Raw genomic sequence first — 24426 nt, 5'->3', positions numbered from 1 at the left:
TATTAACTATCACAAGGGGACTGTGCAGGCAAAGTTATGTAACTCTGACTGGCATTTGGACGGAATTATGGGCCATTTATACTTAGAAAATTAAAAATTTGGTTAAGTTTTGTGTTTTGGTCCACTTTACCCCTAAAGTATCATAGATATTGCTTTCATACTTGGAACACTCACAAACTATCATAAGGGGACAGTAAAAGGACAAGTTGCATAACTCTGGTTGTCATTTTTACGGAATTATGGCCCTTTTTTTACTTAGTAACTTTGAATATATGGTTAAATTTTGTGTTTCGATCCACTTTACTTCTTAAGTAACTATTGCTTTCAAACTTCAAATACTTTCATGCTATCATGAGGTTACTGTACCTGGCAAGTTGAATTTTACCTTGACCTTTGAATGACCTTGACTCTCAAGGTAAAATTATTAAATTTTGCTAAAATTGCCATAACTTCTTTATTTATGATTAGATTCGATTGATACTTTGACAAAACTACTCTTACCTGACATACCACAATAGACTCCACCCAAACCATCCCCAGTGCCCTCCCCCCCCTCCCCCCCGAATCCCCCCCTTTTTTTTTCTTTTTTTTTTAAATCATCTCACCACACCCTCACACTATACCCCACCCCCCCCCCCACCCCACCCCCAATTATTTTTTTTTTTGAAACGGTTAAAAAACACAAATATTAGTTTTTATTATTTTATTTTTCGAAATACCGTCCAACCATCGCATCCAAGAATCCTCCCCGCCCCCCCCCCCCCCCCCCCCCGAATTTTTTTTTTTGCATTTTTTTCCCGCATTATTGGAAGATAATATGTCCACACCCCCTCACTATACACCCCTCTTCACTCCACCTCTCCCTCCTTTGTGATTTAAATTGAGAGTCCCTTCACCTTTAAAAAGAAAATAGATGAGCGGTCTGCACCCGCAAGGCGGTGCTCTTGTTTGCATTATGTTATAGACACATATATTGTTTAATGTTATGTAATGCTATGTTGGGTATATGATGCAACAGAGGCCTTTAATTACCCATTAATAGTGTTAAATCAACAAAAATTGTCTAACTGGCTGCCTTTGATGTCTTATATGTGTGGTGTCTGAAATATTACCAGTGAATCTATATACAAACACGGTTTTCTTTTAAGTTTTCTTTTAAGCTACTCAATAAACAGCATGATATATTGTGATTTCAGTGATACAATTTAAGGGTTATCTCAAATCAATTTGAATGAATACTTATGAATTCTTATGTTACTGGTATCAGTTGCGCAGCATGTTAAAACTTTTGTTCTAGTTATTGATTGGAACATAAGTCTAATTTATCTGTCTTTACGATTGCCATGATTCCTGCTCTATTTCCAGCATGTTTTGTCTTGCAGGGTAGCTTCATTCTCAGATCAGAACCAGATGAACGCCAGTAACCTAGGCATAGTGTTCGGACCAACCTTGCTGAGACCGCAGTATGTATCTGTTGGCATTTCTTCTTTTTGTGGACTTGGTACTGGTAAACCTGAATTCTCAGGAAAAGTAGATTAACTGAATGCTGTGATATGGATGAAGTACTGTTGTAAACAGCGACAAATTAACCAAATTAACAATCACAATTCTTTTGTTATTTTTCAGGGGAGGTAATGCCTCACTGGCTTGTCTGGTAGATACGCCACATCAAACCAGAGTTGTGGAACTTCTAATCGTGAATGCCGAGAGCCTGTTTGGGCCCTTGGAAGACCACCAGCTGTTTCCCGGGGAGACCAGGGTAGAACCAATGAGGAAAGGATTGCTGCCTTCCCCACAGCAGGCAACTTTAGGTCTGTACCCAAGAGATTATTGGTTCTGTTTTTTTATGATTAATGACTGAAGTAGAGGGTATAAACTGTATTTATTTATGTCTGTCCATATGTCTGTCCATCTGTCTTGCCCGCTGTCAATAGACACAAACCTATCCAAGGTATCAGATTCCTAAACTTTTCAGCGTACAACATTCAAACTTTTATGCATGCTTCCTTGATAATTGGGTTTGTATTTTATGTATGATTTTAAAAACTTGCTAACTATAACAACATGCATTTTTGAATGGTAGTGGTTTCTAGTTAAAGTGTGTGTAGTTGCACAATAAGATGGGCAGCATAATGATATGTTGTGTCTTATAAAAAAACAGTTGGTGTGCACATTCTACAGTCATGTCATTTTATAGTTGTTCATAAGTGTTATTATATCTATGATATGGTACCCCTATTTGAGTGATGTTATGTATAATCTTTTTTCCAGAATTACCCAAAGAAGAACAACCAAAGGTTGATTCAAGAAAAGAACAAAGGTAGACTTAAAATTTATATTAGTAAAAATATTGATAATACATTAATTAATGACCCTCTTTAAACTTTTGATGTATTTTGAAGTACATTTTACTATTTTACTTTTTGGAAAACATTCCTAGGGGAACTACTATAAAAAGACGGAAGAAAAAATCAGAAATTTTTGGAGATTGCTTGATCTAAATGAAAAGTAAAATCATTTTAATGTGTTTAGAAATAAGGTTGTTGACTCTTCAGTTTTCAAATTTTATGAGTGAGAATAAAGACAATGTCAACAGAACAAAATTTGATAGAATCACAGAAACGTGAGCCTTTGGGTCTGGTATGGCTCTTTTACAATCTCAGCTAAGCAAAATGTAATTACAGTGTAGAAAACACGCAAGTAAGAAATTGTGTTTCAATATTGAAATGATATTATTTTATGCTTGTCAGTAGATTTTAGAATTTTCTTTGTAACAAAAAGTTGATTCTAGTAAAAAATATAAGAGTATAAATTTCTCGCCGAATGAAAATGCAAAAGAAATTACAATATTTTTCCATCAATTAAGTGGCTACCAGTGTCAGTTACATTTCCTGATAAATGCAAATGCGTGTTGAATATACACAAACATTGTTTTAATATCATAAATACGTTACCTGTTATCTCTAGCTTACCCCTTTCCAAGGGAGTTATTTCATCCGGAAAATATTCAAGCGCTGGGAATCGTCCACCTCTATAAGAATCCAAATCAGGTTAAACATAGTACAACGCAACCTAACAGGAAATCAAGAACCTTACTCATCTTTCCTTTCCGGATAAAACCATGTGCACGCCTATTTTAGGCTCAGGACTTATGTGTTCTTTTCACTGTGTTTTTGTCGGAGTTTAAAAGGATAAAGTTTATTTATCTTTTATTTGTATCAGTCGGTTTATATTTCTATACTTTTTGTTGCAGTAATTGTCATATTTCTGCTTTTGCTGGGTTTCTTTGTTTGCATCGTCGCTCATGTACATGACGTCATGAGCACGTGAACCACGAGGAATTCGTGCCTATTCCCCAATAAGTAATTGAGGTCAATTGGACAGCGTTCTTTGTGTTTACATTTTGTGGTTTAAATTTTTATTTGAATTTATAATCATTAATTTGTCTTTTGTAGGTTCTTTCTGTTTCTTTTATTTCAGAATGAACTTACAGGATAGAGGTTCTTGTGGTCATACCAAAGCAAGGTGGGATTCCCACGATACTTGCTTGGCATGTACCGGTTGCACATTTAATAACAAATGTGCGGTTTGCGATTTGTGGGCTTACGACGTATGGACAAAAGCAGGTCGCCGGAGGACGTCGATCAGCCGCAAACGCAACGAACCTCCATCCGACGTTGATTGCCCGGTGACTCCACTGGTCAAGGATGACCAGCGGTTTTGTCAGTCACTGGGTACCGGGCAAGATGGTGTTGTTGTCAGTCGATCGTCATCAGATCTTATGACTCACACCATGCATACCGGCGACATTGATCATGGAACGACTGGATCAATGTCAGACCACATGGCAGCCGCCATTCTACGGTCTTTGTCCGGTGACGTAACCGGTCATAATATGACCGGCCGGTCACCGGTCCATTCACCGGTCATGTCACCGGTCCGGTCATGTCACCGGTCCGGTCTGGTCACCGGTCCGGTCTGGTCACCGGTCCGGTCCGGTCATTGATCACCGGTCCGGTCTGGTCACCGGTCCGGTCTGGTCACCGGTCAACAGTCATCAGTTAGGCCTGCCACCGATAACACCAATCGCCGGTCAAGAAGAACTCGGTCTTCATCATCGGCATATTCTTCTACATCCGTTTCGTCGTCGAATACATCGTCTTCATCAACGAGTGGACATCAGACACGCTCTTCTTCGTCGAGCAGTTATCATCGTCGCGGCGCTCATAAGCGATCACGTCGTCACTCACGGAGACGGTATTCCAAAAAAATCTCGATCTCAGCGCAGCCGATTCCAGATCTCGACATTGCAGGAAACGAGGACGTCGGCAACGTTCACGTAGACAGCATCGGACTTACCATTCGTATAGTCGTTCACCATCGTATTCCGTTATGGAATCGCATGTTTCCATGCCAAATGTGTCGGTTCCAACGTTGACTGCCACATGTATTGCATCTTCAGGAGCTCATCTCACTTTTACGGCGTCAGTGTCAACACCACGGGTATCATCTACCGTATCTAGTCGTGTACCCCCTACAGCTACCCTGTCGAATCCTGATACACTATGGATACAGAATTCGGCGGGACATTTTGTACCGGTCAATGCTGATAATTTACCATCTTCCGGTTTACATTATCAGTTTACTGACGTCGGGGATGATCATTCGCTGTTACCAGACAATTACAATCCGGTACAAGATATTCTCACTTCTGTTCCTGCTGATTCTATACAAACCGCTGGTGTTGTAGAGAGTGAGGCTGATTCAGATGCAGAATCTAATGTTGAGATGGATCAATATTTAGCTCCGATTGGTCAGATCTATGAACTGATGTTTCGTACTCTTGGTGAAGATTACTGTCCAAGACCTGCTGAACTGTCTTCAAATGCGACGATTTCTGTGACAGAACAACTTTTTCGTACATTTGATCCCAACAGGGTTATTAAGTCGACGGCTCGTCCTGACCCGCGACTTCCCATTGGTTCTACTGTTCTATCTGTTCTTCAATCATTGGAATCAGCTAATAAGACTATTCCAAAACGAGGAGAAACATGGAAAATTCCTAAAGAACTAGCTGATCCAAAACACCAGGAAGGTAGTAAAAGTTACAAACCTCCTGTACCACATGCAACATCTGGGTTGGATTTTTTAAAACTTCCGGTTCCAGATCCAGACATTAGCAAGCTATCTCTTGTAATGCCAAGTGGTTCCAATTCAGTTTCTGTTCCGTTTTCAATGTTGGAAACTTGGGAAATGAGGGAACGTAGATCATTAGGTTTGACTAACCAAATTGACTTTATGCTAGCGACAATTTTACAAATGGTGTGTGATTGGTCGGAATCTGTTCCGGAGGAACTCCGTGATTTGTTAATTCATCTCTCACGGACCACACTGGCCTTATCTCACACTTCTGCTTCTTCAATGTCCGAGATGCTAAGGATTCGTAGAGATCTTATCCTTACTTCTTTACCTAAAGATTTCCTGTTGGAACCTGGTATGAACTCGCTCAGAACAGCTCCTCTCACATCAGGGTTCCTTTTTGGTGGAAGGATACAAGAAGCAATCACAGCTGACAAGGATGACCAACTTCATGCTTCTTTAGCTAGAAACAACTCTGGACAACGCCAAGGGGTCTTTAAGCATCCTGCTTCTAGGCCACCAGCAGTTCCAGCATTCAAGACGGCTAAGAGAAATAACCTTTTCTCTAAAAAGCCTTCTTTTAATCCACGGTCAGGTCCTAATAGGCAGTCTTCCTATAACAGACCTTCTTTGTCACACAAGTCTTCTAATAAAGATTCTGGGAAAAAGGGCAAACCCAAGCCGGGACAGAGGAATTTCAAACCTTCTACCGGCAGGGGCGCACCTCTTGCTTATCAGCCCTAGGTCCCTTCCCTTTCTACCGCCACAACCTCCGATGCCGGAAATACCAGTCGGGGCCAGACTTTTCCACTTCTCGGATCGATGGCTTCAAATTACTTCAGACGCATGGGTTCATTCTCTTGTGACAAAAGGCCTGACTTTTCAATTCGAAAAAAGGCTTTCTTGCGTCCCTATAGAGCTGGTATCTCGGCATCCACATATTCCAGAGTCCATTCTCTGGCTCTTGGAAAAACAGGCGGTAGAAAGGGTTCAAGATCCTTATTCTCCAGGATTTTACAGTCGTCTTTTTCTTGTTCAAAAGAAAAATGGTTCCTGGAGACCAGTAATAGATTTAAAAGTGTTCAACATGTATCTCCTCAAACCAACTTTCAAAATGGAGACTTCTTCTTTTATACGGGAATCCATCAAACCCCTGCACTGGGGGGTGTCTTTGGATCTGGAAGATGCTTACTTCCATGTTCCTATACATCCCAACTACCGGAAGTACTTGCGATTCACCTTTCAAGGCCAAGTCTACCAGTTCCGGTCTATGCCTTTCGGGTTGGCGACAGCCCCACGAGTTTTTACCAAACTAATGTCGGCAGTCGGATCACACCTCAGAGTTCACGGGATTATTCTTCTTCAGTATTTCGACGACTGGCTCTTACACCAGCTCGATCGTCAATTGCTTCTGTACAACCTAGAATTCTCTTGGAAGGAACTCCTCTTGTTAGGGCTCCTTCTCAATGTAGACAAATCAGACCTCATTCCTTCACAGGACTTTACGTTTGTGGGAATGAATTTCTTGACCCACATCAATCGGGTCAGAGTGTCTATTCAACGTATATCAGACCTTCTGATGAAGGTCAACTGGGTTTTGTCCCAATCTCATATAACAGCTCAAGTATTCCTCTCTCTCAACGGTATCCTGAGCTCAGTAGCAGACTTTGTGCAGTTGGGACGTCTCTTCCTACGTCCTCTTCAGCACTATCTCTCAGCTTGTTGGAAATGGTCTCCAGGCAATCTATTAACACAGATTCCAATCCTTCCCTCCTTAAGGTCTTATCTTCAGTGGTGGCTAGACGAGGAGACTCTGTTAGCAGGAGTACCCCTTCTTCCTCCGCAACCGTCATTATATCTAATAACGGATGCGAGCAAGGAAGGGTGGGGTGCTCACCTGGAACCTCTCAGTCTGATAATTTCAGGGTTGTGGTCTCATCAGGAATCTCACCTACATATCAACAATCTAGAAATGCGAGCAGTATTTCTAGCTGTATCTCATTTCCAATCACATCTTCGAGACTCTTGTGTGATGGTGTCAACAGACAACACATCTGTGGTGGCTTACATCCAGGCACAGGGGGGAACACATTCTCAATCCCTGTATCTGGAAACCAGAAAATTACTTGTTCTTTGCAAAACACTCAACATTCATCTGCTGGCAAAATATATACCAGGTCGCCTCAACGCCCTGGCGGATGGTTTGTCTCGCAAACACCAGTTACTTCCATCGGAGTGGACACTTCATCAAGAAGTGACAAACCAGATCTTTTTCAAGTTCGGTTATCCCCTGGTCGATCTTTTTGCAACCAGACACAATCACAGACTTCCTCTGTATGTGAGTCCAGTTTACGATCCAGCAGCGTGGGCAATCGACGCGCTTTCGTTCGCGTGGGACCAACTGGACGCTTACGCCTATCCCCCACCCATTCTAATTCCCCAAATATTGGGGAAAATCAGGGTGAGCTCTTGCAGGATACTCCTGATTGCCCCTTGGTGGCCCAGAAGATCTTGGTTCAACGATCTTCTCAGTCTCCTGTACGATTTTCCCAGGAATCTTCCTCACAGGTCAGATCTTCTGTCTCAAAGCGGCAGACTACATGCGGACCCAAAAATGTTCCACTTACACGTCTGGCCGTTATCAGGCAATCTTTGCAGAAGATATGTTTTTCTGTCAGGGCTTCAACCCTCGTTGCTTCGGCAAGGAGAAAATCCACCAGAGCAGTCTATGATGCTCGTTGGAAACTCTCTCCAATTGGTGTTTTCGAGGGAAAATTAATCCCCTCAATCCCTCTGCTAGACGAATAGCGGATTTTCTCATTTATCTTTTTGATGATAAGAAACTTTCTCTTAGTTCCATCAAAGGATACAGATCTATGATTTCGCATACATTGGCTTTCACTAAGTCTTCACAAGTCTGTGCTGATCCAGCTATTTCAGAACTTGTTCGAGCTATGGAACTTAGTCGTCCTGTATCTCGTACACTTGCTCCTAAATGGGATTTAGCTTGTGTGCTAGGTTCGCTTATTTAGGCTCCCTCAGGCTTCATTACAATTCCTAACATGGAAGACCGTTTTCCTTCTTACTATGGCTTCAGCCAAACGGAGAAGTGAAATTCATGCTCTTTCTATCGAGGATAGTCATCTTCGTTTTGACTCTTCTGATGGATCCGTTACATTGTTATGTCAGTCAGGATTCCTTGCTAAAAATCAACTCCCCTCTATGGCTTCCAAACCCTTCAAAGTTCCAAGTCTATCTAGAACTTGTGGACATGAAGATGATGATAGACTCCTTTGCCCGGTCAGGGCTTTGAAGTTCTACCTTAAAAAGGTAAAGTCTATTCGAGGTTCTCGCAAGAGACTTTTCATTCCATTAAAAGGGGGGGGGCGATGTGTCTGCGGCTTCTATTTCTCGTTGGATAGCCTCGACTATAAGGAAAGCTTATTCTTCTCTTTCATCGAGGGATTTATCCCTGTTTAAGATAAGACCGCATGAATTAAGAGCTCTTTCGGCTTCGTGGGCTTATATTAATCAGACCCCACTATCTGAAGTGCTTCAAGCTGCTTTCTGGAGGAATCCGACCACCTTCTCCTCTTTTTATCTTCGTTCTCTTGAGTGCCAACAAGACAATTTGTATAAATTGGGTCCTCTTGTAGTGGCTCAAACTGTAGTTTCTTCTATGGCGTAAGTACACTGGTGCCATCCGAGAATTAAGTACTATACTGTACTAACAAAGATTATAAGAGGACGTGATTCTACTATCTCTGGCTGTAAACCCTCTATATGGGTTCTGCTGTGATGGGAAAAAATATGCGAACCTTCCCGCGTCAGCTGCAAAATCAGCTAGAGATAACAGGTAACGTATTTATGATATTAAAAAAATTTTTCTTAAAGTAAAATTCATTTTAATTATTAAATACTTACCTGTTATCGGTAAGTCCCACCTCCCACCCCGCTCATCGCCTTTTTATGTTTGCTTAAAGGAAAGATGAGTTGTGGTTCTTGATTTCCTGTTAGGTTGCGTTGTACTATGTTTAACCTGATTTGGATTCTTATAGAGGTGGACGATTCCCAGCGCTTGAATATTTTCCGGATGAAATAACTCCCTTGGAAAGGGGTAAGCTAGAGATAACAGGTAAGTATTTAATAATTAAAATGAATTTTACTTTAAGAAAATTTGTTTTTACTATACACATCAATAAAAAATATCAACAAAATAAGTAATAGGCTACAGCGAACCCCATTTTATGACACCTTTTTTCCCCATCATACTAATTTTATGGTACATATTCTTATGCATTCATCATGTATAAACTCATGATTGTTAAGCTTTTTTGCATATTTTTGTTTACTTTTTGCATTAAAACATTAAATACAAATACAATTTCTTGTTTTTGATGAATTTATTGACTTTTTTTCACCCATGGTCATTGAAAAAGTATATTTACACGAGTTTCCATGCCACGCAAGATAATATTTTTTCTATGTGTACTTATGAATAAAATATTCTCATATACCAAAATCAACTAATATCCTCCAGCTTTATTTTCTCAGCCCAACATTGCGATTGGTGCCCAAAGATGACCTGCTGACCAATCAGCTGCTCTTGTCTTCCTCTAGTCCTAACGAGATTTCTCAGCAGAAGGTCAGTGTATACCCTTTTGCCATCTACTCTGAGATAACACTTGCATAGAGGCACAGTGCATGTTATCTTTATTATAATGTTGATAGCCATCTTGCTGGATTTCCCCCCAAATGTAATTTTATTATATCTTAGTTTTTCCCCCAAATATAGTGCTATTTAAATTTAAAAAGGTGATTTTTCTCTTTTTTATATTTGTGTTGTTAAAATCAGTTATTTTGCCCTGAGAAATGAGAAAATTGTGTGGTTAAGATATATGATTTTAAAGCAAACATATTTGTCATGAAAAAGTTTGAAAATAATCATTCATGAAATATGAATAATTTACTTTTGTGTTACAAAAATGCATAATTATGACATATATACTTTTTAATAGCTAATTTCTCGAAAAGTTGTTCATGGCTGTATAAATCCACATAATTAAATACATGTAAAGATAAAACTTAGATTCTGTCAATAACTATTAATTATCAACCTGCATAATAACCATAAAATGCACTATTCCATCAATATGTTTTGAATTTGTAGAGAATAACCCCTTCAAGTAATATAAAGTATACTGTTCTCTCGAAAATGTTTGCTTTGTATTAATCAGTAATGAAAAATAGGCATTTTAAAATTTATCCATGGAAAATGCTTGTTTTGTATTAATCAGTTTTTGAGAGCTTAGCAGTTTTTAGTTAGCTATTAGGCTGTAATTCCTTTAAAAAGTTGAATCTAGCTTTAATGATCAGCTATGAGTTGTTTGTAGTACTTTAGTTATTTTATTGCTAGACGCTGACAAACATAAAAGAATTAAGAATATTTTTTCTATATGTGTACTGGTATATGATTTCTTCATGTTTGTAGTGAAAGCCCCACAAAAAGTATTTGTCATCTTCAATGACTGTTGTTGTTTTATATGCTTCTGTTGTTATGTTTTTCATCTTTTCATCTAATTCAAATTATCATTTTTGATCTAAAATATTTGCAAATCTAATATGGTGGCCAGATGCTCCACGTATGTATGGATCTAATAAATTATAATCTTCATAATAACAATTACAACCATTATCAGTAACATAATCAGTAATTATGAACTCTTCATAATAATCTTACTTATTATCTACCTCTTCATTATAATCATTAAATTCCTCCTCCTCTGTTTCATTAACCTTAAAGTCATCATCTTTGTCACCACTGCCACCACAACCAATTGGGCCATTATTATCTGGACTTGGTTTCTCAAAACGTTAACAGCCCTTTAAGTAAACACCTGTTCATTTTATATCAAGTTTCAAATTTAAGGCAATGTGCCTTATTTGTTTACCCTTTAATGTATGTGTTACTTGTTAACAAATATGTATGCTAAAATAATTTGCATCTGTTGGATTATATTATTGCTTTGAAATTAATTTTATTTTGTCACTAAGTTAACAGACTGTTACCTTACCTGGCCGTTAAAGTTTTGAGCGGCTGGGCCCAGTAATTTATATCCAGATGATATATTCAGGTCTCTTTTGTTGCCAACACACCCACCACCAAGAATTTGACCATTATCAGCAGTTATAAATGATCAGATTAAAGCATTTTTATCTCTCTGTATACCAACATCCTATAGTATTGCTTGTTGTTATTGTACCGTGTGTAACCATGCCAGCTGTCTCCACAGAACGAGGATATTTTGCTTCCCGGTTCGGCCAGCGTAGATAGACAGGAAAGGAAGACGAGATCCACCTCTGATGGTAATTCTGCACTAATTTGAGGGAATGGATGTACATGTATATGCATAGCTGAACCTTATTTACCTCACTTTCCATGGCAACTGTACCTAAGGCCATACACATCTGATTCTATGTCAAGCATCCTCATGATGTTTTTAAAAACTACCAAACTTGTAGGTAAAAACTAGACAACTACCCATTTAAAAAGGCTTTTTTTACAACTTATTTATGCAGTGCAAATGTTTACTTGAGCAATTAATATATATTATTTATTTATTTTAATATATTTTAATAATTTATATTATTGTTAAAATTCTTGTACACAGTATTGTGGCTGTGCAATTTACTTGTTGCACACTAATTTTAATGGAAATTTCTAAAAAATATTTCTAAACATATACTAGTTTATTGATTTCCCCTACTTCATTTCTAAACATATATTAACCAACCAAATATTTATTGTTTTTCAAAATGTTCTACTTTTAGAATCCAAAATCCTGCCAGGTCAAAGACGCTTAACATGGAATGATATTAGTATGGCCTAAGCTAACTTGAAATAGACCCTTTCTGTGGTCTTTTGCAATGTTTGCTATGCATCAAGTTGTCATGGTTACATGTTAATACAATTTATTATTTTGGAAATGATGCTCTAACAATTAAATTTTACTTTATTTTTCAGTGGAATATAGTGTGTTTGGTTTCAGATGAGTGCATTTGTTTTTATATGGAATTTACTGCATCCTGAAATGCATAAAGTACTGTTGCGCATGCAAACATATGCTTTTGCTCACTTAAAAAAATTGAAATGCAAACATTGATCTCATTCATAAAAATGCTAGTAATTATTGTATTACAATACATCCCAGATGTATGTACTGAAAAGCACACTTTTGTTATTAAGGGGAAAATTGAATTGGTTTTCGTCCATATTTTATCAAACTTTCCTTTTTTGGAGATTTTATCAAGGCATAAGAGATTTTTCAGAAATATATTTTACAATCACAATTATTTTAATGCCCCCTTCTTCGAACAAGAGGGGGTATATTGTTTTTTGTCTGTCTGTCATTCTGTCCCAAAACTTTAACCTTGGTTAAAGTTTGATAACTCTTGCAATATTAAAGATAGCAACTTCATATTTGGCATGCATGTGTATCTGATGGAGCTGCACATTTTGAGTGGTGAAAAGTCAAGGTCATCCTTTAAGGTCAAAGGTCAAATATCATTGTATATTTCTTTCCTTAAACTTTACCCTTCGTTAAAGTTTGGACATAACTTTTAATGCCCCCAAGTAGGATGGCATATAGCAGTTGAACTGTCAGTCCGTTTGTCTGTGTGTCCGTCCGAAAACTTTAATATGGCCATAACTTTTGCAATATTGAAGATAGCAACTTGATATTTGGCATGCGTGCGCATCTCATGAAGCTGCACATTTTGAGTGGTGAAAGGTCAAGGTCATCCTTCAAGGTCAATAGTAAAAAAATACAATCCAAGGGAAGTAATAAGCTTTAAAAGGGAGATAATTTCTAAACCTGTCAAATGATATATTGAAATTTTATTTCAAAGCAGCACAATAGGGGGTATTGTGTTTCTGATAAACACATCTCTTGTTGAATATTGAAGATAGCAACTTGATATTTGGCATGCATGTGTATCTCATGAAGCTGCACATTTTGAGTGGTGAAAGGTCAAAAGTAAAAAATACAATCCAAGGGAAGTAATGATCTTTAAAAGGGAGATAATTTCTAAACCTGCCAAATGATATATTGAAATTTTCTTTCAAAGCGGTGCAATAGGGGGCATTGTGTTTCTGACAAACAAATCTTTTGTTTTTTTTTTATCTCACCGGTACAATTCACAGAATGAGAAGCGTCGTGCTTCTGTATAGTAATTTTGTTCAAATCATGCCTCTGAGGTCTGGTACTGGTCACACCCAATTACAGAGGTTAGCAGTTAAGGGCCATCTAGTCATCCTTGTTTGATTTTGGAATCAGAAACTCAGTTTGTTCTTGTAAATTGCAAATTTATCAAAAAGATTAGTTTTATTTTTTTAATTGTTTGATGAAGAACTGTTTAGCTTCGGTCGAAAGAATTGTTTTTGATTTTTAGCTCGACTATTATATATGAAATATATATAGTGGAGCTATCCTACTCACCCCAGCGTCGGCATCTGCGTGCAAATGTTAAAGTTTTCGTACTACCCCAATTATTTTCATTGTCCCTTGACATATTGCTTTCATATTTTGCATTCTTGTTTATCAACATGACCCCAACCTATAAACAATAGCAGACAACTCTATCAAGCATTTTGTCATAATTATGGCCCCTTTTCCACTTAGAATATGCATCAAATGTTAAAGTTTTCGTACTACCCCATTTATTTTCATTGTCCCTTGACATATTGCTTTCATATTTTGCATACTTGTTTACCAACATCACCCCAACCTATAAACAAGAGCAGACAACTCTATCAAGCATTTTGTCTTAATTATTGCCCCTTTTATACTTAGAATATGCATATTATTGATAAATCTATGATAAAGTTTGAGTACCACCCCAAATATTTCCTATATCCTTTGACATATTGCTTTTATATGTTGCATACTTGTTCACCAACATGACTTCAACCTATAAACAAGAGCAGACAACTCTATCAAGCATTTTTTCATTATTATGGCCCCTTTTCCACTTAGAATATGCAGCAAATGTTAAAGTTTGCGTACTACCCCGAATATTTTCACTGTCCCTTGACATATTGCTTTCATATTTTGCATTCTTGTTTACCATAATGACCCCAACCTATAAACAAGAGCAGATAACTGTATCAAGCATTTTTAAATAATTATTGCCCCTTTTATACTAAGAATATGCATATTATTGATAAATCTATGTTAAATTTTGCGTACTACCCCAAATATTTCCTATATCCTTTGACATATTGCTTTTATATTTTGCATACTTGTTTACCATCATGACCCCAACCTATAAACAAGAGCAGACCACTGTATCAAGCATTTTGACATAATTATGGCCCCTTTTACACTTAGATAATTGAGCATTTTGCTTAAATTGCCATAACTTCTTTATTTATGATCACATTTTATTATTACTTTGACAAAACAACACTTACCTGAATACCACAATGGATTCCACCCAAACAACACCCCACACCTCTACCCAGAATCCCCCCCCCCCCAATTTTTTTTTAACATCATCTAATAAATTACCACACCCCACATTATACCCCCCTCTCACCCCCCCTACCCCCCTCCCCAACCTCCCCCCAAAATAGATTTTTTTTAAACATCATCTAATAAATTACCCCACCCCACATTATACCCTCCTCTCACCCCCCCCCCCCCCCCTACTCCCCCCCCTACCCCCCCCCCCCCCCCCCGAATTTTTTTTTTTCCTTTTTTTATTTTTAAAAGATCGTCTTATTAATTATTGAATATTAACAATTTCCCCACGATGGCTTATGTTATACTGTCAAGCACTCGAATAGTCGAGCGTGCTGTCCTCTGACAGCTCTTGTTTTAATTGTTAGATGAAGAACTGTTTAGTTTTGGTCGATCTTATTCACCACTTTGGGAGGGTAAGAATAAATCTGTGTAATTTGACACTCTTGACATGGGAAAGAGTTTGTGTATTAATGGAACACTAATCACAATTTCCTGCACTTTGATTTAAATCTATGATTTGTGGATACATTTCATGTCATTAATATTTGTTTATTAATCAATGTGGGGAAAGAGTGTGTGTTTTAAATTTAATCAAGGAATAAAAATCCAAAATTACACAATCTTTAACCAACCCTTCTATGATTTATTTGTGTGTTTTTTTTTAATCGCTCACTTTGTGTCTTAACTTACATATGGTGTATGTATTTAATAATTCACTGTAATAACATTTATGAAAACCTTTTTCTAGTGAACCAAGACAGACTGGTTTAAAAGATGTTTCCATATTTAAATTAACTTATGTAATGTAATTTATGTCTATTACATAAGTTGATAGGATTATAAAAATATACTTTAAGAACCAAAAATGCATTCGAAAATATTGTGTGTTTCAAACTTATATTGCTTTTACTCGAAGGTATAAATGTATGTATTTGTTTCAAACTGTAATAAATTAATACATGAAATGTTTATTTAATATATTTTTTATATTCTTGTTAATAATCAATAATTTAATGCAATGAAAAATTAAAGTAATTACTCAAAGTTTTCGGACACTTTCAAATGTATTTTTTGGTGGAGAAAAATTTAGATATAGAAAATATTTTAAATAGTACAGGTGTCCGAAAATTTAGAGACAAACATTACGTGTCTGAAAATAAGAATTATATTGAAATAAAATCAATAAATCAATTCATAATAGTTTTATTGTGATTTACTCTTCTTTTTCTACTTTGAAATAAATAAATGCTATCTCTTGCCTGAACAGATACAGAACAAAAAGTACTTCTTCCTTGATAGGACAATATAATTTCAATATTATTAATGCTGTAGGATGAATCGATTATTTTCTACCAGTATAAATGATTCTTTACCCAATAACGTACATTTTATGAACCATTGCCCTAAGCACTGATCTGCCAGGTTTTATTACCTTAATCCCTATGTAAAATCCATGATCAAAGTGTAAAAAGATAAGCCAAAACAGGGTCGAAATCTGGTATAATAGCGCTGTAAAATAGTGTCCGAAAATTTATAGTTGATAATGATAGACGAAAATCTATATGTCCGAAAATTAAGAGTTACTAAAAATAAATATTTGAGCTCAAAAAGAATGTCCGAAAATTATGAGTGTCCGAAAACTTAGAGTATTTACGGTAACTGGGAAATAATTGCATGATGATATATTGCTGAATTACTAATTGCTTCAGTGTTACTTTTTGCTGATACAATGAATTAAGTTACAGATGAATGGTTCCAAAAGTTATGATATCAAATGTTTATGAAAATATTGGAACCAGTCTTATAGTTTTTTATTGTTGGTTCACGGGGTTGCATGTCTGTGGTCATTTGCAGGTGAGGATGAGGAACCAGACGCAACTGGTTTAGAGAATTCTGAGGATTCTGATATTGCTTCTGATGATGATTTACCTCTTCCTGATGATTCCAACTATTCTAAGCATGATAAAACGCATGGTGTTCACAGTCAGTATATTATGCTTTTTTGGTGGTGGTTGTTTTAAGATAAGTCTTGTTCTTTACAAAATTGTATGTTTTGTCTTGATGATTAATATGATTACTCTTAGGTGCATTTATTCTACACGTTTTATTTTCCTTCCACAAGTAACAAAAAGAAAAACAGCATTACTTACATTTTAAGAATGGTTGCATGTAAAGGTTGCCAGAGTATAAAATATTGATAAAGGAAGCATAGCTGTGTACATTTTTAATTTCATTCTTGTAGCGAAGTCGCAATATTTTTGGATTTCTTTTTTTTTTAAGTGGTGTTTAATCATGGAATGAAACAAACATTTGAAACTTTTATTCCTGAATGTCACCCATTTTTACTTCTATTATTATTGGTCAATGTTTGAGCCTAAAATGTAGTTTATTTTCATTTGATCTTCCAATGATAGTTTGACATGAAAAGGTTACTTCCCATCCCATCTGTGCATGATTGTATTTTGAAATAAACCTTGAATGTTAGTGTTTTGGTTCATCAGGTACTAGAAATAATATCATGCTAAGGTGTTCTTGTAATTAAATATGTGTGTTGGATTAGAGGTGATATGTTAGCCTAATCATTTCCAGTAATTGTAAATGTGTCTTCTCAAAATCTGCATGGAGTATGTAATGAATACAACAAAACTTACATTCTATGAGCTTGAATGTCAGGTTAGCCAATGGTCGTGCTAGATTTTGTGTTGTAAATGTTGATTGGTTGTTGACTTACACACAGGATGTAACAGCTGCTTTGATTGGTTACTATTAACAGGGGATGCCTCAAAGTTACCAGAACCTGAGTTTATAACCACAGTATAATAGCTCTAGAGTCAGGTATATGTTTCGTTTTCGTCTGAGCAATCAGACAAAGAGTTGCACATAGTTACTTTGCAGTGTTGTGTACACCCTTGGTAATACTGATTTCAATGTTGTGACACCTGTATTTCAATGTTGTAAAACCTGTATATGATGCACTTGTAAATGCCTCTTACACAATTGGAGATGTTAAACTCATTCCATGTATTCCTAAAATACATTAAAACAAAAACAAATACCAATGAAAGGTGATTATATATTCTGTATTGTATATAATTATTAAAAAAATGTTGATGATTTTTTTCTGATATTTGTTAGTTTGTTGATGAATTGCTGATTCATATAAAGTGGCATAACTTTTAAATGAAGCTTTCCAAAGTTGCTAACCACATTAAAAATGCTAAATTAATGGAGAAACAAACAAACATAAAGCTGACAGAACAAAATACTGTTTATTGAATTAAGATGAAAATATGCATTTATAGCCTCTTTTCTTTTGTCATACATAATTTACCATACACACCTGACATTGAAATTGTGAGAACAAATGCATTTTTAGCTCACCTGATTGCTCAGTTGAGCTTTTGTGACCGGTCTTTGTCCATCCGTCCGTCGTCCACATTTGGTTTGTAAACACTCTAGAGGCCACATTTCATGTCAAGTTCGAAACTGGGTCATGCTTGGTCAAAAACTAGGTCACTAGGTAAAAAAAAACAAATTTGTAAACACTGTAGAAGTCACATTTCATGCCCAATCTTCATGTAACTTTGTCAAAATGTTTGCCTTAATGATATGTTGGTCGAGTTCAAAAGTGGTTCCGGTCCGTTGAAAAACATGGCCGCCAGTGGACGGGGCAGTTTTCCTTATTTGGCTATAGAGAAACCTTGTAAACACTCTAGAAGTCACAATTTTTGCACAATCATCATGAAAGTTGGTCAAAACATTGGTTTTATTGATATCTCGGAAGAGTTTGAAAATGGTCCAGATCGGTGAAACAACATGGCCGCCAGTGGGCGGGGCATTTTTCTCTAGATGTATATAGTGAAAACATTTGAACACTCTAGAAGTCACATTTTTGGCCCAATTTTCATGAAATTTGGTCAGAACATTTGTTTCCTTGATATGAGAGTTGAGTTCGAAAATGGTTCCGGTCAGTTGAATAATATGGCAGCCGGGGAGGGGGGGGGGGGGGGGCAGTTTTCTTATATTTATATAGTAAAAAAAGCTTGTGAACACTCTAGAAGTCACAATTTTTGCCCAATCATCATGAAACTTGGTACAAAGATTTGTTTTTTATATATCACATAATAAATGCCATAATTATTGCCCTAAGATTGTCAAAATTTTCATTATATTACACAAAATCCTTGTAAACACTCTAGAGGTCACAAATTTGTTTCAGATTTTATGAATCTTGGTCATAATATTTATTTTTGTAAGAAAAGTTTGATGTTTGGTAAGGGGGGGGGGGTCAACTAAAAATATAGGTCACCAGGTCAAATCTTACAAAAACACTCCATATGCCAGAGTTTTGGTTCAGTAATGATGAAACTTAACCATGATGTTTGTCTGGACAATATCTAGGTCAATTTTAATGTTTGGTAAAGATTGAATGAACCGACTCCTCTCAGGTGAGTGAACTAGGGCCATCTTGGCCCTCTTGTTATTTTCTGATCCGGTAAATTAATGCTTTTCTGGGTCTGCTATCAAGGAGTATGAACATTGATAAGTGCATTAAAATAGAACAGTACTTACTGATATTTGACTTAAAGGGAGATACCAGTTTGTAGATGGAATTTGCCATAATACTTATGCCTTTAATTTCTTAATTTCATAAGCAAAATATATGGCATCTCCCTTTAAAAAATAATTAACCCTATGAACTTTTACAATAATTGTATTTTTTCCAGAGTGGTTAATTTCAAGACATAAGTCTTAAAACATAACAAATTCCCCCATTTCTTTGTACTTACATTACCATTTTCATTTAACCTTTGCATACATATAATAATATTTTGATATTTTTTTCTTTTATATGTTTTGTTTACACAAGCCCCTTAATATAACTCTGATGAAAAATCAAGTAAATACAAATTGCCATAAAGTTGCAAAATTCTTTCATTGACATTAATTGTATTGTTCTCAACCTCATTTACTAAAACTGCTTTCTTAGAAATGCACTGTCACATTGTAGTGAAGTGTAGGATGGTGTTAGCTTATTATTGTTGCCATTTTCATGTTGATACCAATAATTTTCAAATACTTTATAGTGCTTTTTATGGTATTTGTTGAATGTTTCTTATTTTATTTTATTGTTGTGTTATTTCTACCTTATCAATATGAATGTGTAGTTCAACTTTATGTTGTACGGATATAGTCATTCTTTATGAATGTCTTTTTGTAGTCTTTTTTTCTGTTCTTTATCTAGTTGAAGATTTGATTCTTAGTTTACTTGCAGCTTTTGTCACAATATGGTACAATGCTGAAAACAACAAAAAACTATTACTTTTTCATTTAAAATATCAAATTTACCTATTATTTTGTCAGAAAGGACACTGCAGACTTGCAAGAAAAGGACCCCACCAAAAATGCTTTTATTAATTGGATGTCCATATAATAGACACAATTTATAAATTTAGAAACCACTGGTTTCATATGAATTTCTGGATTGATTAAGGATTTCCTCATAGAAATTTAATTTACCACAACTGTTTGCTATAATGCCTGTATGATAAGCATTGTTTTTAAGCATCTAAACATATCTTACCTGTTTACAAAATTAAAAGAAATGGCTGCATTTGTGTGTTTTTTTAGCTCATCTGAGCACAATGTGCTCATAGTAAGCTTTTGTTATCACCTTTTATCTGTCGTCCAACATGAATTGTCCGTCATGTGTCGTCCATTGCAACATTTACCTTATAAACACTCTAGAGGCCACATATATTTTCCAATCGTCATGAAAATTGGTCACAACATGTGTCCTAATAATATTTTGGCCATGTTAAAAATAGGTTGATGTCCGTTAAAAAACATGGCTGCCAAGGGGGTGGGGCAGTTTTTCTTATATGGCTATAGTAAAACCTTGTTAACACTCTAGCCGTCTTATTTTTAGCCCAATCTTTATGAAACTTGGTTGGAACCTTTGTTCTAAAGATATCTTGGATGGGTTCGAAAATGGTTCAGGTCCATTTAAAAACATGGACGCCAGGAGGTGATGCAGTTTTCCCTGTATGGCTGTAGTAGCTATAGTAAAACCTTGTTAACACTGTGGATATCACATTTTTAGCCCAATCTTCATGAATCTTCGTAGGAACATTTTTTTTAAAGATATCTTAGTCTAGTTTGAAAATTGTTGTGGTCCGTTGAAAAACTTGACCACCAGCGGGCAGGGCAGTTTTCTTTTCATGGCTAAAGTAGCTATAGTTTAACCTTGTTAACATTGTTGAAGTCACAATTTTAGTCCAATCTTCATGAAACATTGTAAGAACATTTGTTCTAAGGATAACTTGGCTGAGTTCGAAAATGGTTGTGGTCCGTTTAAAAACATGGCCGCCGTTGTGAAGAGCAGATTACATTATATGGGTAAAGCAGCTATAGTAAAACCTTGTTGAAATCTTATTTTTATTGAATTTTAATGAAACTTGGTAGGAACATTTTTAGCTCATCCATTTTTTGAAAAAAAAAATGAGCTATTGTCATCACCTTGGCGTCGGCGTCTGGTTAAGTTTTGCGTTTAGGTGCACTTTTCTCATAAAGTACATGTGTCAATGCTATTGCATTCAAACTTGGTACACTTACTGACTATCATGAGGGGACTGGGCAGGCAAAGTAAGATAACTCTGGCTTGCATTTTGACAGAATTATGTGCCCTTTTTATGTCCCCCACTATAGTAGTGGGGGACATATTGTTTTTGCCCTGTCTGTCTGTTGGTCTGTCTGTCTGTTTGCGCCAACTTTAACATTTTGCAATAACTTTTGCTATATTGAAGATAGCAACTTCATATTTGGCATGCATATGTATCTCATGAAGCTGCACATTTTGAGTGGTGAAAGGTCAAGGTCATCCTTCAAGGTCAGAGGTCAAATATATGTGGCCAAAATTGCTCATTTTATGAATACTTTTGCAATATTGATGATAGCAACTTGATATTTGGCATGCATGTGTATCTCATGGAGCTGCACATTTTGAGTGGTGAAAGGTCAAGGTCAAGGTCATCCTTCAAGGTCAGAGGTCAAATAAATGTGGCACTAATCGCTTATTTTATAAATACTTTTGCAATATTGAAGATAGCAACTTGATATTTGGCATGCATGTGCATGTCATGGAGCTGCACATTTTGAGTGGTGAAAGGTCAAGGTCATCCTTCAAGGTCAGAGATCAAATATATGTGGCCCAAATCGCTTATTTTATGAATACTTTTGCAATATTGAAGATAGCAACTTGATATTTGGCATGCATGTGTATCTCATGGAGCTGCACATTTTGAGTGGTGAAAGGTCAAGGTCAAGGTCATCCTTCACAATGTCAAGGTCATCCTACAAGGTCAAACATCATATAGGGGGACATTGTGTTTCACAAACACATCTTGTTATACTTAGAAAATTGAAAATTTTGGTTAAGTTTTGAGTTTAGGTCAATTTTATTCCTTAAGTACCGGTATCAAAGCTATTGCTTTCATACTTGCAACACTTACTAACTATCATAAGGGGACTGTGCAGGCAAAGTTATGTAACTCTGACCGGAATTTTGACAGAATTATGTGCCCTTTTTATACTTAGAAAATTGAAAATTTGGTTAAGTTTTGTGTTTAGGTCCACTTTTTTCCTAAAGTATAAAAGCTATTGCTTTCATACTTGCAACACTTACTATCGTAATGGGACTGTGCAGGCAAAGTTATGTAACTCTGACTGGCATTTTGACGGAATTATGGGCCCTTTATACTTGAAAATTTGGTTAAGTTTTGTGTTTTGGTCCACTTTACCCCTCAAGTATCATAGATATTGCTTTCTTACTTGGAACACTCGCAAACTATCATAAGGGGACAGTAAAGGACAAGTTGCATATCTCTGGTTGTCATTTTTACGGAATTATGGCTCTTTTTTGACTAAGTAGCTTTGAATATATGGTTACATTTTGTGTTTAGATCCACTTTACTTCTAAAGTATCAAGGCTATTGCTTTTAAACTTCAAATACTTTCATGCTATCATGAGGGTACTGTACCTGACAAGTTGAATTTTACCTTGACCTTTGAATGACCTTGACTCTCAAGGTAAAATTATTAAATTTTGCTAAAATTGCCATAACTTCTTTAATTATGATAAGATTCTATTGATACTTTGACAAAACCACTCTTACCTGACATACCACAATAGACTTCACCCAAACCATCCCCCACCCCCCCCCAAATCCCCCCCCCCCCCCCATTATTTCTTTTAAAATTAAAAATCATCTAATAAATGACCACCACACCCTCACACTATACCCCCCCCACCGTAAAATAATAATTGTTATGCCCTCGGTAGGGTGGCATATAGCAGTTGAACTGTCCGTCAGTATGTCAGTCAGTCTGTCCGTCCATCCGAAAAAAACTTTAACATTGGCCATAACTTTTTCACTTTTAAAGATAGCAACTTGATATTTGGCATGCATGTGTATCTCTTGGAGCTCAACATTTTGAGTGGTGAAAGGTCAAGGTCATCCTTAAAGGTCAAATGTCAAATTTATGGCGTCTGTCCGTCCGATAACTTTAACATTGGCCATAACTTTTTTAATATTGAAGATAGCAACTTGATATTTGGCATGCATGTGTATCTCATGAAGCTGCACATTTTGAGTGTTGGAAGGTCAAGGTCATCCTTCAAGGTAAAAGAAAAATAAATTCAAGGCGGCGTTCTTATGAAGCTGCACATTTTGAGTGGTGAAAGTTCAATATCAAGGTCATCCTTCAAGGTCAAGGTCATCCTTCAAGGTCAAAGGTAAAAATAAATAAATTTCAAAGCGGCATTCCATGAAGCTGCACATTTTGAGTGGTGGAAGTTCAAGGTCATTCTTCAAGGTCAAGGTCATCCTTCAAGGTCAAAGGTAAAAAATAAATAAATTTCAAAGCGGCGTTATCATGAAGCTGCACATTTTGAGTGGTGGAAGTTCAAGGTAAAGGTCATACTTCAAGGTCAAGGTCATTCTTCAAGGTCAAAGGTAAAAAAAATATATTAAAAAATTCAAAGCGGCGTTATCATAAAGCTGCACATTTTGAGTGGTGGAAGTTCAAGGTCAAGGTCATCCTTCAAGGTAATTTTTTTTCTGAAGCGGCGTTCTCATGAAGCTGCACATTTTGAGTGGTGCAGGTTCAAGGTCAAGATCATCCTTGAATGTCAAGGTCAATTATTATTTTTTAATTTCAAAGCGGCGTTCTCATGAAGCTGCACAATTTGAGTGGTGGAAGTTCAAGGTCAAGGTCATAATTCAAGGTCAAGTTCATCCTTCAAGGTCAAAGGTAAAAAATAATAATTTCAAAGCGGCGTTATCATGAAGCTGCACATTTTGAGTGGTGGAAGTTCAAGGTCAAGGTCATCCTTCATGGTCAAGGTCATCCTTCAAGGTCAAAGGTCATTTTATTATATTTCAAAGTGGCGTTCTCATAAAGCTGCACATTTTGAGTGATGGAAGTTCAAGGTCAAGGTCATCTTTCAAGGCCAAAGGTAAAAAAAAAAATAAAAAAAATAATTTCAAAGCGGCGCAATAGGGGCATTGTGTTTCTGACAAACACATATTTTGTTTTTTAGCTCGACTTTTATATATGAAATATATATAGTGGAGCTATCCTACTCACCCCGGCGTCGGAGTGACCATCTGCGTTAGCGTGCAAATGTTAAAGTTTTCGTACTACCCCCATTTATTTTCATTGTCCCTTGACATATTGCTTTTATATTTTGCATACTTATTTA

The 24426-nt window shown here is 36.4% G+C and overlaps 1 protein-coding gene across 6 annotated transcripts in view; it reads left to right on the top strand.

Annotated features, from left to right (window-relative positions):
* The window catches only part of LOC127874159 (rho GTPase-activating protein 45-like), a 63735-nt gene that overhangs the window by 31763 nt on the left and 7546 nt on the right, over window positions 1-24426 (top strand). For 3 of the 6 annotated variants that reach the window (XR_008046670.1, XM_052418349.1, XM_052418350.1), the window contains exons 22-28: window positions 1383-1463; window positions 1627-1811; window positions 2272-2320; window positions 9694-9784; window positions 11433-11505; window positions 16518-16646; window positions 17437-17498. Coding sequence is in view for 5 of the 6 variants with exons in the window: in XM_052418349.1 (XP_052274309.1) it covers window positions 1383-1463; window positions 1627-1811; window positions 2272-2320; window positions 9694-9784; window positions 11433-11505; window positions 16518-16646; window positions 17437-17483 (655 nt within the window). In the remaining variant the exon portion in view is untranslated. The remainder of the gene's footprint in view (window positions 1-1382; window positions 1464-1626; window positions 1812-2271; window positions 2321-9693; window positions 9785-11432; window positions 11506-16517; window positions 16647-17436; window positions 17499-24426) is intronic. The other 3 variants (XM_052418351.1, XM_052418348.1, XM_052418352.1) reach the window with 3 other exon arrangements.

The sequence above is a fragment of the Dreissena polymorpha genome, chromosome 3, assembly GCF_020536995.1.
Source record: "Dreissena polymorpha isolate Duluth1 chromosome 3, UMN_Dpol_1.0, whole genome shotgun sequence".
NCBI classification, from domain to species: domain Eukaryota; kingdom Metazoa; phylum Mollusca; class Bivalvia; order Myida; family Dreissenidae; genus Dreissena; species Dreissena polymorpha.
Note: the sequence above shows the minus strand (reverse complement) of the source record. Positions and strands in the feature narration are given on the sequence as shown.